The sequence below is a fragment of the Neocloeon triangulifer genome, unplaced genomic scaffold, assembly GCF_031216515.1.
Source record: "Neocloeon triangulifer isolate White Clay Creek 2 clone unplaced genomic scaffold, ASM3121651v1 ptg000014l, whole genome shotgun sequence".
Lineage (NCBI taxonomy): Eukaryota > Metazoa > Arthropoda > Insecta > Ephemeroptera > Baetidae > Neocloeon > Neocloeon triangulifer.
Genome location: NW_026775556.1, coordinates 29321887 through 29346929, shown reverse-complemented (window position 1 = coordinate 29346929; position 25043 = coordinate 29321887). Strand labels below are relative to the sequence as shown.

Here is a 25043-nt window from a genome sequence, read left to right as displayed (position 1 = left end):
AGGAGATTTGGCTGCCGTCAGCGCCAACGCAACGCATGGAGGGATTTTTTTTTGTAAAAACCGTAAAAACTATGGACCTAATAGTTTAATTGTTTTTCGTAAAAATGAAGCCTTTGAAAATTTTCCCTAGAAAAAGTTAATTTGAAACTTTGAAAGAATAATGATTTTTAAAAATTGGTTTTTGTACTAATATTCTTGTCAAAATTATTTCACGGTATATTGACAATTTTTTTTTTATAAAAGCCTCATCTAATATAATATCAATATAAATACTCTATCTAATATCATACATAGTGTTATATATTTTTCAAAAAACATTTTGTTTTAAAGGCAAACTTTTTCATTCATAACTTAAGATAAGGCATCCCCACTCATTTTATATTGGTTCACTTTAAAAAGGGGATTGAATCATAATAAGAATAGCTTATTTTATAAAAATGAGTCATATATTACATGCTATTATTAATTCTTGGGTTCAACTACTTAAATTTTTCCTTGGAACACTTTGATGTATATTTCAAATAAGAGAATTGAGGAGTCGATGTCATACTCGGAAAAATTGAGTTGTGCCCTCCAAGTTACCACTTTTTGCAAATCCTCTCTTTCGCTCAGTGTTAGCATTCCGGCAATCTGGAAAAATTAATTTTATCTATAGAAAAGAGTTAAAATTTTGCCAATTATTTTTTATTACATCTTCAAGCTGTTCTTGGGGAGCTCCTTGTTGTTTTAAAGTCATGTACAAGCTGGTCAATCTATGCTCCTTCTGGATGGTGTGGCTGAACTTCTCAACTATGTCGTTTTGTCGCAACGATGCCGAGTACTGGGCCAGGTAGCACTTTTCCAGACACATTCTAACCAACTAGAAAATATTCTCAATTCAGTTGAAGTCTAAAAAGAAAAAAAACAAACAGCATACTTGGGTAAGGCTTACGAAGAAGTAGTAATTTGTTGTGGTTTTGCCGGCTTCCGTTGATGTTCCCAGTTTCAGCTCTTTCAACTGGAGGAAATTTTCTCCCACTAATCTGTAAGCAATTTGCTTAGCCTCTTTGGCAGGCAGCATTGCGTGATTTTGTACTTCGTCGATTCCGATAAACTGGTGCCGTCGTACAGTCCTAATTGGTCAAAAGTTGATGAAAACCCCAATCTTGAACAACAATTTTACCTGAATATTCTAGCTCCTTTGGAACCGAATTGCTCTTGGGCAATTTTTTCCAGCGCTGACCATGTCAACTCAAGAATTGCTGCTTTTAATGTTACTTGGTATTCACCACCTGCCGCATCGCCAACTCTGCTTAACAGATTACTGGAGTCCTCCTCTAAAATTAGGTGGCAAAATTAATGATTATTAAAACAAATTGATTGTTTATGAAAAAATTGAATGAAAAAGTGCGATTATTTCTTTGTTAACTCCCCATGCCAAAATTTGAAGTTAGCCGATTGAGATTTTCACAGCATAACAAACATAGCTTGGAAGCAACACCCCTAAATTTTTTTGAAAAAATCTCAGAAATTGCGGGTTTTATGGGACATTTAGAAAAAATTAACAAACCTAACTTTCTCGGGTTCTATTGATTGTAGAACAAAAATCCGGGTATGGTTGAATTTGTCTTCACAAATTCTACAATTTTGGAAATTTTTTAAAAAAATTTAGGGGTGTTGCTTCCAAGTCATGTTTGTTACGCTGTGAAAATCTCAATCGGCTAACTTCAAATTTGGGCATGGGATGTGAAAACAGAAAGAATCGAAAGAATCACACACAAATAAAATGAAATTAAAAATTACCAAGGACTTGCAAGTATTCAGAAATATGTGCTTCTAATGGAGATCCTGGATAGCTCATTTTCACTATTGAATGAATTGTTGGCTTGTGGAAAATATTCGAAACCTCCTCCATTGCATCTCCGGAATCCGACATCAGCTGCAGAAGGCAACGTACCAAGTTTCCTGCCTGATTGTCAATTCGAGCCGTCAAAGCTTCAGCAAACATTTCATCTCTATAATAAAATAAAATTAACAAAATGAGTTTTTATAATAAGTTAAGGCTATACCTCAACAGTTGAGAGACTCCCGTTCGACTGACTTGCCAAACAACAGAGGTGTCGCTGGCATCTTTTATGGACAAATTTTCACTGGTGATTTTGCTTGCCAGTAGAGGCATGTTGACTTCAGGCAGAGCTTTACTTTTTGAATAGACTGCCGTCGTGTCCGGCACAGGCCTCTTGTCTCCAGGCTCTCTTGAGGCAACTCTTTCGATCAGACCCTCTTGAACCAGCTGCTGCATTTTCTCCTTCATCTGACCAAGAACGGCATCAGCATTTTGATCTAAAATTAAAGCGTTACACAGTTTGAAGAAATTAAGTATAATGATGCGGATTTACCTGGCTGAGTTCTCAGAATTCGAACCGATGATACAAGTATGACTCCTGAGGCGCAATCACGGCCACTTTTCATCAGGGTGTCCAGCATAATCTCCCCTTCAGTCCCAAACTTTTTAATGAAGACAGGCACTCCTCTAGAGGAACAAAATACTTATTTATCTCATTTATCTTTTACATAATTATCATAATGTATTAATTTCTTCTTAAGAAAAATTATTATTGTAAAAAATGGTTAATAGTTATAGAAAAAAAATTGATAAAATGATACCTTATGTATCTCTGCAGAAATAAGATGTTATCTTTTCTGAGAAAATAAACAGGCACAGTGGATTTCACGCCTGTCTTTGCATTTTCCGGTAGTTCAAATTCGACAATACCAAAATTGATCAACCCTCTCAAGACATGCTGCACCTGTAAAATGAGGAAATGAGCAAATCTTTTCATTTCATCGAACCTTTACCTTACCTTCGTGAGCTTCAAATTCGTGTGAAAAATTATTTGTTGAAGAGTGAGATTGCCGAGACGGAACAAACACATGGCCACTTTCTCGGCCAAGTCTCCGTACGCCTCTTTCAGCATGATGGAGCAGAGTTTTGCGTGCTGGCACGTTCCTGACATGTTGTTAAAAAAACAAAGTGATACTTGGCGATTGATATTTTACTTAAAACTGCTTCCATGCGATTCAGGACATGTGAAAAAACATGTAATAACTTCACGAGCTTCAGCAAAATTTGATGTGTTTGGAAAAGCAAAAGAAGGGGGCGTGGCAAATGTGGCACCGTCGATCTGCCGCCGAACGCGTTTGGCGCGAAAGCCACGTGGGCAAATTACGTCGTAACACCGGGAGGTGGTCAACAAGTGTCAACACTAAAAAATAAAAAATTACCTAATTATCAAAATCAAGATGAAAAGTTTCAAAAGCTGTTCATTATTGTACAATAAAACTAAAATGATATTTCCGAAATTAATATTGATTGATAAATGATGCTATAATACGTTTTTTAAATAAAGCCATTTATTTTCTTTTACAAATCATATATAATATATTATCAATTATGATTTATTTTTGAAAAACAGTTAAATTTAAACGCAAAAATTTAATTTCCTTCTGTGATTGGCATTTTTCGTAAAAAAATAAAAATGCTAATTAATGCGATGAAGTGAAAGAAAAAAAAACAGACAAACGTAGGTTTTAGTATGATTATTATGTAAATGCGTGTCTATGTGATTAAAGTAGAGGAAAAGGAGAAAAACAACTACTTTAGCTTTTTTTAAGGGCCAGGCCAAGGCAAAGTCTTGTCGGCCTTTGCCCTTTATTAGTGGGCGCAGAAGGCACCAACAAGTTAAATTTTTAATTTTTTTGTATTACTTTTATTGGGTTGAACGCTTAATTAAAAATTATTTTTTGCTGGCGCATAGCCTTGTTTTGGTCCACACGCGATGATAAAAAACAAAGCTGAAAACTGAAAAAGAGAGAAAAAAATAAGGAAAGGATTTGGATAAGGAATATTACAAGAAATATTATTACATATGTAATATGTAATTATTCTCCTTAATATGGCTCATTTGGATTAGCTCGACCAACAAGAACAAGGCCAAGAACAAGGGTGAGCTTGAAGCTTGAAGCAGCTCGACTTCACCGCCTGTTGCTCCACCTGTTGTCCAGTTGTTGCAATACTTCTTGGTTGGCTGCCGTCAGTCAGCGGTCAGCGCCACCTCTGGAGGTGAACGCAAAGGAGTGAACGAGGGAAAAACAAAAGACAACAAACAACAAACAAAACAACAAATTCAAGACATAATTTTACATAATTTTGTGACTGAATCTTGAAACGGCCGAACGGTCTCGGTTTTGAGAAGGTCACTGCTTCGCGGTTATCTATCCTCACACACTGCGGCGGTGCACCTTTACTGTCCTTTACGAATTCTTCTGTCCTAGCGTCCAAAAAGCAGTACACGGGCTTCGTCGCCTCTGTCCAAAGTTGGTGGCTTTGTTTTTCCGGCCTGCATCATGTGGAAGGGTATACATATTATATGAATTATCAGTGATTTTAAACCATAGTTTGCTAGAAAATTAGGTAAAGAATATGGCACTCTATTCGGTCAAGCAGCAGAGAGGGCAATAAAATGATTTATTACAAAATTGAAATGCAAAAATTTTGGACCGATTTCTGTTATTAGGAGATCTCTACGCGCGTATTTAGATGTTAAATCTAGTATTTTAAGTTTTTTCAACGACTAAATAAAAACATAAAAAATTTAATAACAATATAAGTGACTGACTCAGGAGAAAATTTAATTTTTCAAAAAAGAGAAGTGTGAATTCTTTTCTTAGACAAAATTCTCTTTGAAGAAATATAACCAACTTTTATTGAAAGTCTCTGACACTGCTTTTCAAGATTTTAAGGTTTATTTTTTATTTTTGACGTTCTTATTATCTATTTGTAATAATTGTATTCATTTAAAAATTTAAGCGTCCATGGAGCTGGCAGATCATGACGAGGTGTTGCTTGACATAGCAATTACCGTTAGCGAAGCTGCACTAAAGCAGTCACCACAACATCCAATGACTTGGTTTGAAAACCTTAGTGACAGTGACTACAGCGACTTCGTAAAGAAGAGCAGATCAAAGTGGGTGTCGATCCAACATCAAAAAAGTGTTTCCTCAGAAAGCAGGGAACGAAACATGAAGAAGTGGCACGATAGACAAAGAGAGATTATGGACAAAATGATCAGATCAGGTGAGAAATTTAAAAAAATTTAAACTTCTTCAAATTTCCATCTAAATATTAATTCATAGTCCATATAAGTATTGAAACTATATATTTTTTAATTAACAATACTAATTTGGAGTGACAATTATTGAGATTAAATTAAAAAATTTACCTTATAACCAATACACTGGAATGAGGAGCTTGTTATTTAATCAAAATTATGTGCACTGTTATGGCATTTTTGTTTCATATTCTATAATAAGCTAAAATTAACGAAAGAATGCGTATTAAGTAAAGCAATTTCAAATTAATAACAAAAAATGAATAAATTTTTAGCCATTACCCAGCGCCACCAAAGCTTATCTGAGTCTGACGTTGAAGGCTTTGTAAGGAAGACATTTTTCGACCACCGGTACCCTGCTGAGACTGATGTAGCAAAGGAAAAACGTGCGAGAATCAAACAAACTGCAGGCATGTTGATTTCCTCTGTCATTATTTGCTTTAATTAAAATTACTTATTCTAAAAAGCACAGTTTTTGTTATAATTTAGTCTTATTTTTTTTTTTTGCAGTTTTGTTCCTCCCAAAGAACAACAAGAAAGCAGCAGAAAATCCTAAGATTTCTTACACAGGTTTGAAACTAATTTAGCAGCTCTAATATTTTCATTTTCTTATTTTAACCTTTCAGACTTGGTTGGAGAAGGAGATGAGAAGGTGGTGAAAGAGCCGGGTGAGCTCGACCGAAAACTGATGGCAAAGTATGGCCTCGAGGAAGAAGCTGAGAATGCAGGAGAAACTCGCGCAAGAAACTGCATCAATTCAGCACTGATTCACATGGCCATGTCCACGGTCAAGGACTCTGACGTAAGTGCAAACAAATTAATTTGTTGATATATATATATACTGATCGTTTAATTATCCAGACGGTAGGCGTCTTCAAAGAACTGACAGGCCAGGTCAAAGACCAAAATTTGTCAAAAATGTTTTTGCACCTGAAAAGATGTGGGGGGATACCGACTGAAGAGTCTGAGCTGTATAGAATATTAAATGTTCTGCAAAAGTAACCCAATGATTTTAAAGTATAATATCCAAATTTTAAAGTTAAAAATTGCAGGGAACAGGAAATCAAGCAAAAAGCCAAGGACGAGAGCAACAAAATCCATCAGATCTGGGTCCGCGACAATTTCGGCTTTCAATGTGTGCGCGCTATCCTCGGACGTTGCACGGAGTGTGCGGAGACAAGGATTATGCCATTCAACCTCAATTTGAACAATGAAGATTGGATAAATGTCCAGAGTGAAGAGACGGTCCTCAGGGAAGCCCACTGCAGCAAGGTGAGAAAACACCGAAGCAATAATTCTTTGACTGTTCACAAATTTGATGTTGGTCTACTGTATTTTTTATTTTTTTTTTATTTTTAATTGGTTTACTTGAAACTGTGTAAACTACCTTAATATTAATTAAAAAGATTGGAAAATACTGGACTTTATGGGAAATTTTGAAAAAGTAAATGTCGAATTAGTGAGATCTTAAAATGAAAATCCAGCAGAATGAATTCATGTTGTCCTTTCCAAAATTTTAATCTCCAGGTCAGAGATCAACTTTTTGTGAAGCAGTAACATAATTCCAATTTTGACTATTTTACCCTTGAATTGACTCATTTTCAGTGCAACAGAGAGTCTTCACATCAACTGTTGTACATCCTGAGCCACCACTTTGTCCTCATTGACCAGAGCAAGTCCAGGACAACACCTGTGCCGAAAACTTTTGAGGAAGCTCTCGACTCATTTGAAAACGAGGTTCAAATTGGAGGACGTACCTTCGAATTTTGCTCGGCCAGTAAGCATTCCTGCGGTATTTTTTTCCCTCACACTAATTCAACTACTTCAGCTGTGGGATTTAAGTCCAAGAAACCTCACCCAAGATCCCACTGTGTCTTAGTGACGAGGAAGGATAGTTCATATGAAATCACCTGTGACTGCACACATCCGGAGAAGTTCAGCGTTGCCCTAGATGATTACCGTGTTGGCATTGAGGACATGCGAGTGTTTGTGCAACTAGTGCTATACAGGAGGAAAAGGGTAAATATTATTTTGCCACCATTGTATTGCAATAAAGTAAAAAAATTAATATTTAGGTCCAAAAAGGAAAAAAAAAATAGACGACACTTTCTGCTGGGTTGCTGCAAGAAATGATCTCTTGACTGGTGAATTTGAGAAAAAGTATGTTGCTACTTTCTGTTGAAGTGCACCCATTGTTTTCTACACTGACCATTTTCCACACTGACCGAAATTTGGAACACTACTGGACAGGAAAAGACTAGTGGATTGCAGGACAGATACTATCCGTCCAGGGACAATGTGCTATTATTATATGTTTGAATTCTCATCTTGCATCACAGACAAAAATGTCTCCAACTGACGCATAAATATTGGAAAGGTCTGCTAGGACATCCCCATTGTTTTGTGCATCAAATAAGTTGACATTAAGCACAAAAAGATCAAGGCCAAGAGCATTTTGTCTTCCATCGCAAGAGATACTTTCAGGACTACGAAATAAATGCTAGGAGTAACTACAACTTTGAGAAGCCCATTTGTGGTTAGATTGTAAGCTGAATGGAGACCCCAACTTGGAGTGTCTGCTGCCCCCACAAGGTGGACTCGCTGCACCTCGCAGCAGCAGATCAAAAATGCAGAAAATTTTTAACCTGAAACAAACAAGAGTAAAAAGTGCAAGCGTTATTTGTGTAGTGTTGAAAAATCCAGTTTATGGTTAAATGACAACTCGGTGGACAACTAGACCAACTCTCGTGCAACAAGAAACTCAAAACGATCTACCTGCTGGAGCGCAACCCTGTTGCAACCGAGACTGCTTATCGGCGCAAAGATTAAGCTGACCATTCCATGGATTGTGCAGATAGACGCAAACTTGGCAGGCCAGTAGAAAGACTGAGGAAGAATGCCTTGCTTACTTTTACCAAACCCAGAACTGAATTTTACGACTGCTGAGTAGTTACTAGTTGCTACTATCACAAAATTTAATTAGAATGCTGACTGAAAATAAAAAATTAATTGGTTGGTGCCTTCTGTACCACCAATAAAGGGCACAGGCCGACAAGACTTTGTCTTGGCCTGACCCTAAAAAAAAAAAAATAAAAAAAAAAAAGTTCAACCAGTATTACATAAATTTGCTGCTTAAATTCATTAACTTCCTGATCGATTGTATCACTTGTCTTGCAATATTAATTAGTTCCTTTTCTCAGAGATCCATTATGAAAATGCTTGAATTTGGGTTATTTCCATTGCAGTCTCACATCATCACTATAAAAGCCTTTTGCGAGTTTTGAGGTATGCAAATACTGAAATATAAGTATCAGTATTATGACATGAACGAATTTTTCAGTTGTAAATTTGATTTGTAAATTGTATAAATATGTGAATGACGTATTTTGAAAGTTGTCAATTTGTTGATGATTTAATGAAATAAAAATAATTCTGAATCTGAATGACATACTCTCAGTTTGCTCGTCAATTTTACACCTACTGCTTCAATTACAAAGCTCAAGATTAAAAAATACTGCCCTAATTTTGCAGCTACATTAAAGGACGGATTACGATTTTCATTCAAACAAGAATATAATTATATAAATATTTTTACTGCTATTTGGTTGCTTTGAGTAATTCTATAACCATGCATGTATTCAGCTAATCATTTTGTGTCCTTTGGATAGTTCATTCATAACACTTAATTGGTAGAGAAATAAAAACATTTTAAAAACATAAATATAATGCATCATGAGTTCAAAGAACTTTTGATTTTTATTTGCTTGCAAAAATTTCCCTACAAATAATAAAAATATTGTTTTTTTTTTTGTTAAAATTCCTGTCAGTCATCAAAATGGTCAACGCATGCCAAGCACCTGCATGGCAAGCAGGGCCATTCAAACGTAGAGGCCACCCTCAGCCTGACGGAAGTAGGCAGCCCTGGGATCAGAATCAAACTCAGGAGTTATCTCCAGCAGTCTGGGTAGAGGGTGCAGCACCACGATCTTCCTCTTTGCCAGGCGCATCAACTGCGTTGTTACTTGATACACATTAAGAGCCTTTTCGTACTGCTCTTTTGATGTGAATCGCTCCCTCTGAATGCGTGTCATGTACAGCACATCACTGTCTGGCAACACGCTCTCTAGGTCCAAATGACTCTCCTGAAATCCAAGATTAAATAAAATAAACAATTTCAAAATCTCCAGTTCAGTCTTGCCTGTTTTATCCCAGCAGAGCCAACAACATTCTGAACGTCTATTGGCATTTCCAGGCCTGGTGGAGCAACATACCGTAATGTCACATTGTAGAGAGTCAACAACCTTGAATTTGAGAATTTTTATATAGTCATATATTATTTTAGAGATCGAGTACACAACTCACTTTGCCAGAGAGTGGACGGTGCGGCCGTGTTTCAGGGCCCCCACCAGAGTGATGGTAAGACCGTAAGACCAATGACAGTGCCTATCTCCTCACGAATGGCAAAAATGTCGAGCAAAGCTTGTGTTGGATGTTCTCCTGTTCCCTCGCCTGCATTTATCACTGGCTTACGACAACGAGCAGCGGCCGCCTGAGAATAAGAAATATATTCTTGAAATTATAATTGACAATTTGGAAAATACATACACCAACTGCTCCAGGTTTGGGATGTCGAAGGACGATAATATCAGAGTAGCCGGACATGACCTGAACCGAATCTAATAAAATAATTTTTTGATCTTAAAGCAACTCATTCCTTGGAATAAATTCAAGTTACCCTCAAGTGATTCTCCTTTCTGAGCTGACGAACTGGCTTCATCGATGTGGATCACAGAGCCACCAAGGCGCCACATAGCCGCAGCAAAACTGCATGAGGTGCGTGTGCTCACTTCGAAAAAGGCGCTTGCCAACACCTTACCCTGAAATTAAAATTTAGAAAAATTACTCACAAATGGAACAAAGTTAAAATTGAAGAGTAAATCCCTACCTTCAGAATGTGATCAAGACCACGTTCTTTCTGCACTGCATGTCGGAATGTCTGAGCAACATCAAAAATTCGGTTCAGTTGGTCCTTGGAAAAGATTCTGGAGCTCAAAATGTGCTGGCCTTGAAGGGGATGTGGCGCAGGAACTGCAGGCAGCACGTCGTCATCAACCTGCTTTATGTCTAATTCCTCCATCATTCGGGCGTGAATGTCTAAAAATAAAAATTAAATTATTTATTTAAAGCAAAAATAAGCAACTGATATATATTTCATAAAACTAGGTATTATATTATAATGCTATGTTGTAAAATTATTAATAAATAGATTGTTACCCTTTTTGGGCCTGCCTTGATCAGGTAAAGGTGAGACAGGTCTTTTGTCAATGACAATTGTCGGCACCACAGGCGATGGCGCCAAGGAAGGCAATGCCTGAGGCACTTGGGGCCTTGACCACTTTCTCACATCCTGCCCATACCCGGTGTTGACAAGCACATTGCCCTCTAAAAAGGCAAGCTCGCCACGCAGCACCACTCTGTGAACAGCTCGTCCCTTCAGCTTGCGTCCAGCAAAAGATTTTTCTAATAACGGGTTAAAAAGACAAACCTCAGAGCATACTTCAAAGTTGTCCAATTACAGGGTGGGGAAAGTTTCATTCATGTACATCTTCAGGCCAAGTTAGACCGAGTTAGCCAAGTTGCAAATGGATTCAAAGTTATTTACAGAGGCACCAGCAAACAAAGCATAGTCTTATGGGCCGCTAACTGAAAATTTTAAACAACCATGTTTGAATTTCAATTTGTATAAATATAAAATTTACATTTTTAAATATTATTGCATTTTAAATATAGCAAATGATTAAACTATAAATTAAATACCTCGGCAACAAAATTAAGAGTAGCAAGGTCAGTGACTGCAGGGTTTGTATTGGGCATGGCACAGACAAGTGTGATGCCGCCAGCCAGAGCTGCGCAAGTGCCTGAATCAAAGTCCTCCTTGTGGACAGCGCCTGGTTCTCGCAGATGCACATGGACATCGATGAGACCAGGGAGTCGTACGAGCTGATGACTTGAGAGACAGTCAGAGTGGGGCTTCATTTGTGGCGCCCCTCCAATCAGCATGAGTGCGTCAATCAACAATTTGACGCACTTGACGTTCGTTATCAGTAGAATGGCGTAGTCGACAGCCATACGGCGCGTGCGGTAGCCCTGGGTTACCAGACTGGACACTCGACGAGCACCGCCGTCTCGCTTTGGGAGGTTTATGACGAGGTCAAATATGTGGTTGGCCAAATTTAATAGTCCGCCATCTGGTCCAACTGGCATCGTGTAGCATTTTCACCAATGACCTCAATCTGCAAGTGTTTGCATAAGAAGATTGAATTTAAAGTTAAATCTATCAATAAATTTTGTAAAACAATAAGAGTTTAAAACAAAAATTAAGTTACAAAATATATCACAAACCAGTTCATGGCACACAAAAGTGACGCAAAAAATCAAAAGTATCTTATAATAGAAAGCAAACCTGAAGTGATAGGTAGCTTAGAGTTGACAATGCCCTCATTGGAGTTGTTCTCGTTTTGTATCAAGGGAGGCAACCAGTTTTCTGGCATGCCCGCGGTCGACGCTGTGATTCTGGGTAAAATAGTCACGAAGCTGCAGCAATTAACCAGTGGGAGTGGAGATGTTCACACAAGGCTAGTTCGCTGTTACCATACCTGACATAAAAAAGATTTGAATATAAATTTTAAAATGGATTTCCATTATACAGATTTAAAAAATAAAATAGATCAATGAAATCAACCAACCTCATTTGATATGTAGAGCAACTGGCAGTAACTAAAGTAAAATAAATATCAAAGTTAGATTAACCTCATGCTCAGGTCTACCTGAAAGTTGTGTTTAAAGTTAAAAAAGATTTTTATTTTTTAGGAAATTCTGAATTTTCGGTGCCGAAATAATCTTCCACACGTTTCGAAATTCAAAGCAAAAATTTAAGCTATCGCAAATAACTGAAAAAAAAATCCACAAAGGTCCCATTTGTATATAACCAACTGCCAGTTGCTATTCAGATTGAGCCGCGGTATGATCGGTTTGTGAAATTGTTAAAGGATTATGTGTCGTCTGTACATAAATTGTAATCCAAACTAGAGTTTCACGATTTTACTTAAAGATTAGCAAATATGTTTCTTACTTTTGCTCTTTACTATCTTTCAATTAACCCAGTTGTAAAAGTGGAATACGATGAAGACATTATATAATGTAATGTCACAACAAAAGAAAAGGGAGAAAAGGTATAATAAATTATAAAATTAAATTTTTTTAACACAACATGCAAGTAGGCCTGAGAAGTTTTGTTGAAAAGAAATTAATTTTTGAGGGTTTAAGAACATTCGGATTTTTTGGTGCCGAAATAAATTTCTCCATATTTGAAAATTTGAAGTAAAAATTTTAACTATTCAAAATTATTAAGATTGGGGTGGTTTTATTTAAAACGGTTCTGTTCAAACTACAAGCAAATACCAGGCACCAAGAAGTTTCTGCTGATTTCCGCTTTCGAACTATGTGCCACACATCCTGAAAAAATAATTTAAAGGTCACAGGTCACCGGGGTCAATGACCTTTTTTGACCTGGGCACCTCGTGTGACGCATGGTTGGTAAGATAAAGGCATGGGGATCATTTTTTGTCATCGAGTGTTTTGTCCTAACTCTAACAGAAAAAAAGTTATCGAAGATGGAAGTTAATTTCCTATAAGAAAAGCTCAAAAAACCACGTTTTTTTGTCTTTGACTGTAAATATCTCGAAAACGAAAAAAATAAGTCTCGCCATTTTTTAATATGTTGTTAGCAACTAAATAAGGTAACTTTTGGCTATTTTCAAATTAAAAAATATCACGTACCAGGTACTTTGGCAGGAAAATAAAACACTCAGGTTCCAAAAGATGACCTTGAACTTTGACCTACGACCTTGGTCACTATTGCAAAGTTGTAGGGCGTCTAAATTTCAACAATTTTGGTAATAAGAACATATGCGCTATCATGAACAGGAGCTGAGATATTCTCGATTTTCTAAATCCCTTTTTAAAAAATTGCCAAACTTTGAGCCCCTGTAAAATAGGCAATTTTGAGAATTTTCAAAAACCCTTCTAAACTATTTGTCCACACTCTGAAAACAACCAACCTGCCTATTATTATAAAAATCGGTTGACCTCGTGCCAAGAGTGGGTCAGAATAAAAAAAATCTTTTAAAAGATTTTAATTTTGGGAAATTTTCGCCCTCAATTAAAATTGTTTATTATCACAAAAGGAATTTTTCTAACTTTTTTACACCGGCTTTGTCTCACATATCTCGTTGTCTCGGAACGTAATTCCACGTCAAGGCGATTAGTCGCAGTACTAATTGAATTATTTCCGTTTCGAGTGGTTTCTTTGGGTTTTAAATCCTCAAAAAATATTCAAAAATACCTGAGTCAGGAAGCAAAGGTAAATTTAGATTAACCTCATGCTCACTTCAGGTCTAATTGAAAGTTGTGTTAAAAAGAAATTAATTTTTGAAGGTTTCAGAACATTCGGAATTATTGGTGCCGCGCGAAATAATTTTTCCTATATTTGGAAATTAGAAGTACAAATTTAAACTATCCAAAATAACTTGACTCAGGAAGCAAAGGAAAATTTAGAATGCTCACTTCAGGTCTAATTGAAAGTTGAATTAAAAAAAAAATAATTTTTGAAGGTTTAAGAACATTTGGAATTCTTGGTGCCGAAATAATTTTCCCCATATTTGGAAAGTAGAAGTACAAATTTAAACTATCTTAAATAACCTGAGTCAGGAAGCAAAGGTATATTTAGATTAACCTCACGCTCAGGTCTACTTGAAAGTTGAATTAAAAAATATTAATTTTTGAAGGTTAAAGAACATTCGGAATTCTTGGTGCCGAAATAATTTTCCCCATATTAGGAAATTAGAAGTACAAATTTAAACTATCCAAAATAACTTGACTCAGGAAGCAAAGGAAAATTTAGATTAACCTCACGCTCAGGTCTACTTGAAAGTTGAATTAAAAAAAAATAATTTTTGAAGGTTTAAGAACATTTGGAATTCTTGGTGCCGAAATAATTTTCCCCATATTTGGAAAGTAGAAGTACAAATTTAAACTATCTTAAATAACCTGAGTCAGGAAGCAAAGGTATATTTAGATTAACCTCACGCTCAGGTCTACTTGAAAGTTGAATTAAAAAAAATTAATTTTTGAAGGTTTAAGAACATTCGGAATTCTTGGTGCCGAAATAATTTTCCCCATATTTGGAAAGTAGAAGTACAAATTTAAACTATCTTAAATAACCTGAGTCAGGAAGCAAAGGTATATTTAGATTAACCTCACGCTCAGGTCTACTTGAAAGTTGAATTAAAAAAAATTAATTTTTGAAGGTTTAAGAACATTCGGAATTCTTGGTGCCGAAATAATTTTCCCCATATTTGGAGATTAGAAGTACAAATTTAAACTATCCAAAATAACTTGACTCAGGAAGCAACGGAAAATTTAGAATGCTCACTTTAGGTCTAATTGAAAGTTGTGTTAAAAAGAAATTAATTTTTGAAGGTTTCAGAATATTTGGAATTCTTGGTGCCGAAATAATTTTCCCCATATTTGGAAAGTAGAAGTACAAATTTAAAGTATCCTAAATAACCTGAGTCAGGAAGCAAAGGTATATTTAGATTAACCTCACGCTCAAGTCTACTTGAAAGTTGAATTAAAAAAAAATTAATTTTTGAAGGTTTAAGAACATTCGGAATTCTTGGTGCCAAATAATTTTCCCCTTATTTGGAAATTAGAAGTACAAATTTAAACTATCCAAAATAACTTGACTCAGGAAGCAACGGAAAATTTAGAATGCTCACTTTAGGTCTAATTGAAAGTTGTGTTAAAAAGAAATTAATTTTTGAAGGTTTCAGAACATTTGGAATTCTTGGTGCCGAAATAATTTTCCCCATATTTGGAAAGTAGAAGTACAAATTTAAACTATCCTAAATAACCTGAGTCAGGAAGCAAAGGTATATTTAGATTAACCTCACGCTCAGGTCTAATTGAAAGTTGAATAAAAAAAAAATTTTTTTTAAGGTTTAAGAACATTTGGAATTCTTGGTGCCGAAATAATTTTCCCCATATTTGGAAAGTAGAAGTACAAATTTAAACTATCCTAAAAACCTGAGTCAGGAAGCAAAGGTATATTTAGATTAACCTCACGCTCAGGTCTACTTGAAAGTTGAATTAAAAAAAATTAATTTTTGAAGGTTTAAGAACATTCGGAATTCTTGGTGCCGAAATAATTTTCCCCATATTTGGAAATTAGAAGTACAAATTAAAACTATCCAAAATAACTTGAGTCAGGAAGCAAAGGAAAATTTAGATTAACCTCATGCTCAGGTCTACTTGAAAGTTGAATTAAAAAAAATTAATTTTTGAAGGTTTAAGAACATTCGACATTCTTGGTGCCGAAATAATTTTCCCCATATTTGGAAATTAGAAGTACAAATTTAAACTATCCAAAATAACTTGACTCAGGAAGCAATGGAAAATTTAGAATGCTCACTTTAGGTCTAATTGAAAGTTGTGGTAAAAAGAAATTAATTTTTGAAGGTTTCAGAACATTTGGAATTCTTGGTGCCGAAATAATTTTCCCCATATTTGGAAATTAGAAGTACAAATTTAAACTATCCAAAATAACTTGAGTCAGGAAGCAAAGGAAAATTTAGATAAACCTCATGCTCAGATCTACTTGAAAGTTGAATTAAAAAAAAATTAATTTTTGAAGGTTTAAGAACATTTGGAATTCTTGGTGCCGAAATAATTTTCCCCATATTTGGAAAGTAGAAGTACAAATTTAAACTATCCTAAATAACCTGAGTCAGGAAGCAAAGGTATATTTAGATTAACCTCGCGCTCAGGTCTACTTGAAAGTTGAATTAAAAAAAATTAATTTTTTAAGGTTTAAAAACATTCGGAATTCTTGGTGCTGAAATAATTTTCCCCATATTTGGAAATTAGAAGTACAAATTTAAACTATCCAAAATAACTTGAGTCAGGAAGCAAAGGAAAATTTAGATTAACCTCACGCTCAGGTCTACTTGAAAGTTGAATTAAAAATAATTAATTTTTGAAGGTTTAAGAACATTCGGAATTCTTGGTGCCGAAATAATTTTCCCCATATTTGGAAATTAGAAGTACAAATTTAAACTATCCAAAATAACTTGACTCAGGAAGCAATGGAAAATTTAGAATGCTCACTTTAGGTCTAATTGAAAGTTGTGGTAAAAAGAAATTAATTTTTGAAGGTTTCATAACATTTGGAATTCTTGGTGCCGAAATAATTTTCCCCATATTTGGAAATTAGAAGTACAAATTTAAACTATCCAAAATAACTTGAGTCAGGAAGCAAAGGAAAATTTAGATTAACCTCACGCTCAGGTCTAGTTGAAAGTTGAATTAAAAAATATTAATTTTTGAAGGTTAAAGAACATTCGGAATTCTTGGTGCCGAAATAATTTTCCCCATATTTGGAAATTAGAAGTACAAATTTAAACTATCCAAAATAACTTGAGTCAGGAAGCAAAGGAAAATTAGATTAACCTCATGCTTAGGTCTACTTGCTGGTTGAATTTAAAAAAAATTAATTTTCGAAGGTTTAAGAACATTCGAAATTTTTGGTGCAGAAATAATTTTCACCACTTTTGGAAATTTGAAGTATAAATTTAAACTATCCAAAATAACTTGTTGAGGCATAAAAATTAAAATTTCTGATTGTGAGTTTCAATAAAAATTCCAAGCGGTTCAAATGTTAAGCAGCATCAACAGAACACACTTTTCTCCTAGAAGAATTGATATAGAAGGAACCCCATAACTTGTGAACCGCTTGCAATTTTTATTTCAAAATTTGTTACTAGACAAAGTTAGACATGCTGAATTGAATGGCTATTTTGAAAAAAATCTTTGAAATTTATTTCTGGCTAAAAAAATGAACTTATATTTTTGAGCATCTTTTAAAATGTCAAAAAATTATTTTTATTACAAAAATTACAATTGCGCACAGTAAGTCCATTCTTTTCTCTACAAAATTATATCTAACAATGTTAAGTTCATCTTTCTACTTTTTATATTTCATGAGGAAAATAGAACTTTGCAAACACTTAATTATTTCACAATGTCGGGGAAAAATTTGAGTTTTAATTTATATAATTGCATTGAGAGATAAATTTAATTAGAGGTTTCGTAAAATTAAAAATCAATTTTTCCAAGATGAACAGTTTTTCTAGAGCGCTTGTCCCCGGCGGCGCCGCTGAAGTTGAAAATTTGGAAGCGCTGCCTACCGCGACAAGCGGCGGCCGTCCTCAATTTGATCATCATTCCAGCCGCGGCAGCAGGTATTTTTAAAATTAAACACGATTTCGCTCCTTGCGAACTGGGCTCATATTAGTATCGCCAGGAGCTTCAAATTGATAAAACTTTTTCTCGTTGTTTGAATTGCTAATTTAAATTTCCAAATTAATGTATAAAGCATAGATATTTTGGCACCAAGTCTTCAGGACGCCAGTGCTCTGATTTGAATTGCTTGCTATGCATATGCCAAGCGAAAAATACGCTGAAAAGTACAACAGCGTGCAAAAGAATATTAAATTTTAGAAGGCAAACCTGAAGTAAGGTAGTTTAGAGTGGACAATGCCCTCATTGGAGTTGTTGTTCATGTTGGTGAAGAGTGGCAACCAGTTTTCCGGCATGTCCTCAGTGGATACAGCAAAGCCGTGGTTCTGGGTAGTCATGAAGCAGCGACCAGTGGAAATGTGCACACAAGGCTGGTTGTGCCCACGGTTGCCATACCTGACATAAAAATTAATTGAAAGGTAAATTTAAAAAATATCCGCATTTATTGGTTAAAAAAAGAGGTTTAATAAACCAATGAATGCAACCTAATAATTACCTCATTTTATATGTTGAGCAGCCAGCAGCAATGGCCAGAAGTTGGTGGCCAAGACAAATCCCAAAAATTGGCTTCACAACAGCTGCCATCAGACGTCGCAAATTATCAATGTGCTTTGCAAAGCTGCGGGTCTCCAGGACCATTGCTCAAGAACAAAGCATCAAAATTTTCCTAAAACATTAAAATTTTTTTATGCCTCAAATCTTCTCTCATCAAAGTGTGTATACCTTTTCTTCAAGTAGAGGCGCGTCCCAAGGTAAAACCTCGACTTGAGCACCTCTCTTGGCCAAACACCTGATCTGATTGGTTTTGCCTCCGCAGTGCATCATCCTGATTCTCCAGTGTTGTAAATCATTGTATTCTGAACATTAAATTATTCACCTTCTTAACCTGAACACTTTAAAGTATATTTGTACCTTCGGAGCCACTTCAGCAACCAGATTGCGCAAGTTGAGGTCTGGAATCTCCATCTGGAGATCCTCCAAAGTGGGATCACCAAGGACGATGCGCGCCATTGTTGAGCCAGACTCACGCAGGATCCTGGTGAGAGCCCTGGTGTCGATGCCGGACAGTCCAGTCACACCGTTCTCCAGCAGCCAGCGGTCGATACTTTTGGCGCTCTGGAAATGGCTCGGGGTGTCGCATTTTTCAGACACAATCAAGGCTTTTGGGTAAATCCTGTCGGACTCGAACCACCTATAATGACAAATTGACATAATTAACAAATTATGAAAGCAGAAGCTTCCAACTTTATGTTAAGTGGTTTAATTCTCCATTTGCGTTTTTGTTGTTGTAGTTTATTAAAACACCACATTTTCGTTGTGGCTCTGAATAGTAAAAAATTTAAGAGAGGAATTTATAATCAGTACCTGCTGAGATTAAACTCGTCCTTTGACTCTTCAGGCACGCCGTAATTTCCAATCAGAGGATAGGTCAGAAGGAGCAATTGACTTGCAGGTACGATGGTACAGCTTAGTCAGGGCCTCCACATAGCCAACCATACCAGTCTGGAACACTGCATGAAAATGAAAATTGATGCAATTAAATTTAAAAAAATATAATAAAAATAAAGAGTAGAGTGATGAGAACGGATAAATATAATTTTTTTTATTTTATTTTGCACTAATATGAAAAAGAAATAAGATCATATAAAAAATGTACTTTTTTTACGATGGATCGAATGATAAAAGCTCGACGGGCTCCGGGCTCGTCTTCTAGCTACCCCATAAACAACATCCCACACATGTGCGCGGTTTTATCAAACAGCCGGCCTGGTTTCAACCCTGAGGACCAACGTTTGCCAAAACGTGCGTACCGCGTACCGCAGACATGAGAGCTCAAAAACCAAACCAAAACAAAACCGGGCTCCGTCCAACTTCTCTCAACTTACTTTTAGAGACGGAGAGAGTGTGCCGTGTGGTGAGTGTATGAGGGAGGCAACTGGCAAGGCGATGGGGAGGCGAAGGCTACGCCCCCTTTCGGAGCTGGCGCTGGCTGGGCAAGGAAATTTGGACCCGTTTGAGCCCATACAAAAAAACCATGGACCTAATAATTTAAATTAGTAAATTACGTAGTAAATCAATGAGAAAAACACAGTTGAAAAAATGATGGGCAGAATCGAGCTTCGAAAAAATCCACCAGATCGGCGCTGCGGTCGCATCCGATCTTTCCCGTGTATTCCTTGCCAGCCAATTCAGAAGGGGGCGTAGCCTTTGCCTCCCTCATTATATTCTCGACCAAGACACCAAAAGGCACGACGATAGACACAAATCATAGAACGAGAACGTGCATGTATATACGTGTTCGTCTTGCCAGTCTTGCCTGTGAGGTCTGCTTTGCTCCATTGCTGCGTGCGTCTGCCGGTCTGCCTGCAAACTCAAAAGCGTGGAAAATCTTGATTCAGCTTTGATCGTTTGTTGTGAACTCTAAAATGGATTTTTGGGGTATGATCTGTAATTAAATTTATTAAATTAAGCAAATCAGAATCATAATAATTATGCATATAAGATGGGTGTCGCCTCGCTCCGATGAACGTGTTTGAATCGGAACTCAATAAAGTTTCGCTTGGATCTTTCCACGGTTTATCTCCCATCATTCCAATTTTATGAATATGAAAACTTATCGACCGAAACCACCGGTGGGAAAAATTTATCATTAACTCTTGCATAAGAAATGCCGAAATGCCTTATTTTCACAAGCTAAAATTTTTGTTTACCTGTATATGTATTATTATATTCTTTTAATTTTAATATTATGTCAATTAGAATGGAAAGGTTAAATAATTAAGTACAAAAGACATATTATGTTATTTTAATGCTGCTTATTTTTAGGCGTGAAGATCAATCCAGGCAGAGAAAAAGTTGTGAACGTGGAGCACCAGCTGCATTTGGTCTCGGCAGTTTTGGATATGCAGAGCATTGGTAAAAATTAATATTAAAACTTTTTGATTATCATATATATGCATATGATACACAGAGTATAAAATGTCATGTGTGTTCTTTTATTTATTAAGTTTAATTGTATAATTATAATTTTATTTAAACAAAGATGTGATTGAATGTAAATATGAGTTTGAATTATTATTTTTTAATTAATCTCCAATGTCTTATTTCAGAAGGTGGTGAAAAAAAATACACCACTATCGGTGTGGAGACGAGCTCCAGCAAGGGCCGCATTGTGATTTGCAACCTGAGACCAAAAACTAGTCCTGAGAAGTGCCTGAACTTGGTTTTTGCAAAGGGATCAGAAATTGTTTTTTCTGTCGAAGGACATCATCCAGTCCATCTTATGGGCAACACTGTTCCCAAGCCTGCTGGCTTGACTTCAAGTAGCTTTGGTTTGTGAAACTAGATAGAGAATTAATAATTAATACATAATTATTAAATTATCCCAGGCTCAGCATCCTATGAAAACGATCAAGAGGAGGCCGGCTCGCATAATAACTCAGAGACGACAGAAGGAAGTGCTGGCGGCTGTGCTAGTCCCATGCTTATTGGGTCTGGTGGGGAATATTTTTCATTACCTTTATTTTATTGAAATAATTAAAACTAACGAAGCAGATGACTCGTCTGACCCTTATGATGACTTCGGAAGTCTCGAGCCCCTGAAGAAACAATTGCAGACGAACGCAGAAAAAAGGAAACCAAAGAAAGTAAAAAAGGTAAAAATAAGTTTGAACTTGATGTGAATATTATTACATCAAAAAAAATGTGTCTTTTGATCGAACTAGGAGAAATGCAAAAAAGAGAAAGACACAGAAGAGATAGAAAAGGATGGAGAGATGAGTCGTAGAATGATGACGAGCTCAAAGAAAAATAAGTGCAAAAGAGTAATAGTAAGATTCCTTAATTTTGTTATTTCTCTGTCTAAAAGATCAGCGTCTTTAAATTTACATCAATAATTTCAGGACAAAGAAACTCTGCTGCAAGGTGCTGGAGCTGAGCCAAAAATCAAAGAGGAAGAAAAGCGTGAGTAGTTGAGTTCAGAAAAAGTCTTTAAGTTTGTGACTCCCTGAATATATGTTCTGTTGACTTTCCTTTGTCTCTTCAAGTTGTTTTGGGCGCCTCTTGAATATTATTACCGTCAAAATATCTCTTGTTAATTTTTACGTTTATAAAAGTTTTGTTTCGATACTGTTCGATGTATTTTGTAACATATGAGAGGATCACTGAATCCAAAATGTTCTCCTGACTGCGGCCACATTTTATTCCAGAACTGTAACATATTTTCCATAAAAACAGCATGAGTTACAATAGAATAATTCTAGAGTTAATGAACTAAAACTAAGCCAATATAGAGAGGCTGCCAAAAAAAGGAATTGACCAATATGTTGCGAAACTTATAAAAAGCTTTAATAACTATAAAATTGTAAGAGTAGTTGGCTTTAGACCTGTATAGTTGTGTAAATTGTTGCTAAATTGAATAAAAAGTAACCCATATTAAAAAAAAAAAAAAAAAATGGGTTAAAAAGTGATGCTGTAAAGGGTGCAGGCCTTCAAAACTCTGACTTAACCTGATCCTTAAAAATAGTAAAGCTCGCTCGGGTATAAAACCCCGCAGCAGCCACCGTTGAGCATCAGTCTTTCGGAATTCCTCGTAAGGAGAGGACCGGCACTGCAGGTTAGCTGATGAGGCCTGGATTGGCCGAAACAGCTGTCCTAAAACCAGCAAAGCGGCAGATTACTGTGATTTTGCCAGAAAAATCTTTGGGTTTATTGCCTTAGTTAATTTTATGTTTATTAAAAATTAAATTCTCCCATTTTATTTATAATTTTTTACTCATTCATCCCACATAGTTTTAGTTGGGACACGACAAAACCCTAGGTTTTAAAGTACCAGCAGACCGCAGGTCGCCTTTGGGATCAGTTGTCCTTAATTTTTTTTTTTCATTCTTTCTTTGCAACGAGATTCGCCCGGTTTCAATCTTTCGTAATAATTTTTATTCATTGATTTCAAACTACCATATATGTTATTATTTTTTTTTTATTTCTAAAATGTCTAAGATTATTCGTTGGAACATTTGGATGCACATTACAAGTAAGAGAATTGAAGAGTTCTTCTCTTTTTCCAAAGAATTGAGTTGCCCTCTCCAAGTGACCAATTCTTGCAAATCCTCTTTTTCGCTCAATGTTAGTATTCCGGCATTCTGTTAAAAATAATTTTATTTATAGAATAGAGTTTGAATTTGGCAAAATAATTTTTTTATTACATCTTCAAGCTGTTCTTGGGGAGCTCCTTGTTGTTTTAAAGTCATGTACAAGCTGGTCAATCGATGCTCCTTCTGGATGGTGTGGCTGAACTTCTCAACTATGTCATTTTGTCGCAACGATGCCGAGTACTGGGCCAGGTAGCACTTTTCCAGACACATTCTAACCAACTAGAAAATATTCTCAATTCAGTTGAAGTCTAAAAAGAAAAAAAACAAACAGCATACTTGGGTAAGGCTTACGAAGAAGTAGTAATTTGTTGTGGTTTTGCCGGCTTCTGTTGATGTTCCCAGTTTCAGCTCTTTCAACTGGAGGAAATTTTCTCCCACTAATCTGTAAGCAATTTGCTTAGCCTCTTTGGCAGGCAGCATTGCGTGATTTTGTACTTCGTCGATTCCGATAAACTGGTGCCGTCGTACAGTCCTAATTGGTCAAAAGTTGATGAAAACCCCAATCTTGAACAACAATTTTACCTGAATATTCTAGCTCCTTTGGAACCGAATTGCTCTTGGGCAATTTTTTCCAGCGCTGACCATGTCAACTCAAGAATTGCTGCTTTTAATGTTACTTGGTATTCACCACCTGCCGCATCGCCAACTCTACTCAACAGATTACTGGAGTCCTCCGCTAAAGCGAGAGGGAAAATAAATGATGAGATTAAAACAAATTGATTTTATAAAAAAAAAAAATTGGACGAAAGAAAAATGAAATTTTATATTACCAACCAAGGACTTGCAGGTATTCAGAAATATGTGCTTCTAATGGAGATCCTGGATAGCTCATTTTCACTACCGAATGAATTGTTGGCTTGTGGAAAATATTCGAAACCTCCTCCATTGCATCTCCGGAATCCGACATCAGCTGCAGAAGGCAACGCACCAAGTTTCCTGCCTGATAGTCAATTCGAGCCGTCAAAGCTTCAGCAAACATTTCATCTCTATAATAAAATAAAATTAACAAAATGAGTTTTTATAATAAGTTAAGGCTATACCTCAACAGTTGAGAGACTCCCGTTCGACTGACTTGCCAAACAACAGAGGTGTCGCTGGCATCTTTTATGGACAAATTTTCACTGGTGATTTTGCTTGCCAGTAGAGGCATGTTGACTTCAGGCAGAGCTTTACTTTTTGAATAGACTGCCGTCGTGTCCGGCACAGGCTCTCTTGAGGCAACTCTTTCGATCAGACCCTCTTGAACCAGCTGCTGCATTTTCTCCTTCATCTGACCAAGAACGGCATCAGCGTTTTGATCTAAAGTTAAAAGCGTAATGAACAGTTTCAAGATATCAAGTAGAAATTATGCAGATTTACCTGGCTGAGTTCTCAGAATTCGAACCGATGATACAAGTATGACTCCTGAGGCGCAATCACGGCCACTTTTCATCAGGGTGTCCAGCATAATCTCCCCTTCAGTCCCAAACTTTTTAATGAAGACAGGCACTCCTCTAGAGGAACAAATTACTTATAATAACTCATTTATCTTTTACACAATTATCATAATGCATACGCGCATTTTTGAATTATTTTTTCTTATAATTCTTAAGAAAAAAATTAATATTGTAAAAAATGGTAAATGGTAATAGTACAAAATTGATAAAATGGAATATACCTTATGTATCTCTGCAGAAATAAGATGTTATCTTTTCTGAGGAAATAAACAGGCACAGTGGATTTCACGCCTGTCTTTGCATTTTCCGGTAGTTCAAATTCGACAATACCAAAATTGATCAACCCTCTCAAGACATGCTGCACCTGTAAAATGAGGAAATGAGCAAATCTTTTCATTTCATCGAACCTTTACCTTACCTTCGTGAGCTTCAAATTCGTGTGAAAAATTATTTGTTGAAGAGTGAGATTGCCGAGACGGAACAAACACATGGCCACTTTCTCGGCCAAGTCTCCGTACGCCTCTTTCAGCATGATGGAGCAGAGTTTTGCGTGCTGGCACGTTCCTGACATGTTGTTAAAAAAACAAAGTGATACTTGACGATTGATATTTTACTTAAAATTGCTTCCATGCGATTCAGGACATGAAAAAAACATGTAATAACTTCACGAGCTCCAGCAAAATTTGATGTGTTTGAAAAAGCAAAACAAGGGGGCGTGGCAAATGTGGCACCGTCGATCTGCCGCCGAACGCGTTTGGCGCGAAAGCCACGTGGGCAAATTACATCGTAATAACGGGAGGTGGTCAACAAGTGTCAACACTAAAAAATTAAAAATTACTTACTTATAAAAATCAAGATGAAAATCTCTGAAGCTTTTCATTTTTTTT

The 25043-nt window shown here is 36.2% G+C and overlaps 3 protein-coding genes and 1 pseudogene across 5 annotated transcripts; 2 read left to right on the top strand and 2 right to left on the bottom strand.

The window, feature by feature from the left end:
• Nucleotides 1-339: 339 nt before the first annotated feature.
• On the bottom strand, nucleotides 340-24861 carry LOC132199388 (DNA-directed RNA polymerase III subunit RPC3). 2 transcript variants are annotated; one of them, XM_059624050.1, is made up of 9 exons: nucleotides 24575-24861; nucleotides 24378-24520; nucleotides 24080-24213; nucleotides 23761-24019; nucleotides 23495-23706; nucleotides 23243-23396; nucleotides 22997-23192; nucleotides 22772-22939; nucleotides 340-630 (listed from the first exon to the last, which is right to left on the bottom strand). In XM_059624050.1, exons 1-9 carry the CDS (start codon nucleotides 24725-24727, stop codon nucleotides 484-486), a joined length of 1566 nt encoding a protein of 521 aa, XP_059480033.1. In that variant the 5' UTR covers nucleotides 24728-24861; the 3' UTR covers nucleotides 340-483. The 2 variants fall into 2 exon arrangements, with proteins under 2 accessions (XP_059480033.1, XP_059480031.1); XM_059624048.1 differs by lacking the exons at nucleotides 22772-22939; nucleotides 22997-23192; nucleotides 23243-23396; ... (3 more) ...; nucleotides 24378-24520; nucleotides 24575-24861 and adding exons at nucleotides 692-859; nucleotides 917-1112; nucleotides 1163-1316; ... (3 more) ...; nucleotides 2647-2789; nucleotides 2844-3136 and having other exon boundaries at nucleotides 366-630.
• LOC132199389 (uncharacterized) lies at nucleotides 4132-8593 on the top strand. Its single transcript, XM_059624051.1, has 10 exons — nucleotides 4132-4396; nucleotides 4850-5116; nucleotides 5426-5560; nucleotides 5661-5720; nucleotides 5777-5952; nucleotides 6012-6148; nucleotides 6203-6422; nucleotides 6756-6927; nucleotides 6979-7169; nucleotides 7226-8593. Exons 1-10 carry the CDS (start codon nucleotides 4387-4389, stop codon nucleotides 7247-7249), a joined length of 1392 nt encoding a protein of 463 aa, XP_059480034.1. The 5' UTR covers nucleotides 4132-4386; the 3' UTR covers nucleotides 7250-8593.
• On the bottom strand, nucleotides 8975-19438 carry LOC132199390 (CAD protein-like; annotated as a pseudogene).
• On the top strand, nucleotides 19764-22313 carry LOC132200531 (uncharacterized). 2 transcript variants are annotated; one of them, XM_059626051.1, is made up of 7 exons: nucleotides 19764-20006; nucleotides 20394-20483; nucleotides 20678-20899; nucleotides 20957-21064; nucleotides 21123-21223; nucleotides 21293-21391; nucleotides 21470-22313. In XM_059626051.1, exons 1-7 carry the CDS (start codon nucleotides 19994-19996, stop codon nucleotides 21536-21538), a joined length of 702 nt encoding a protein of 233 aa, XP_059482034.1. In that variant the 5' UTR covers nucleotides 19764-19993; the 3' UTR covers nucleotides 21539-22313. The 2 variants fall into 2 exon arrangements, with proteins under 2 accessions (XP_059482034.1, XP_059482033.1); XM_059626050.1 differs by having other exon boundaries at nucleotides 19769-20006; nucleotides 21293-21397.
• Nucleotides 24862-25043: the final 182 nt, after the last annotated feature.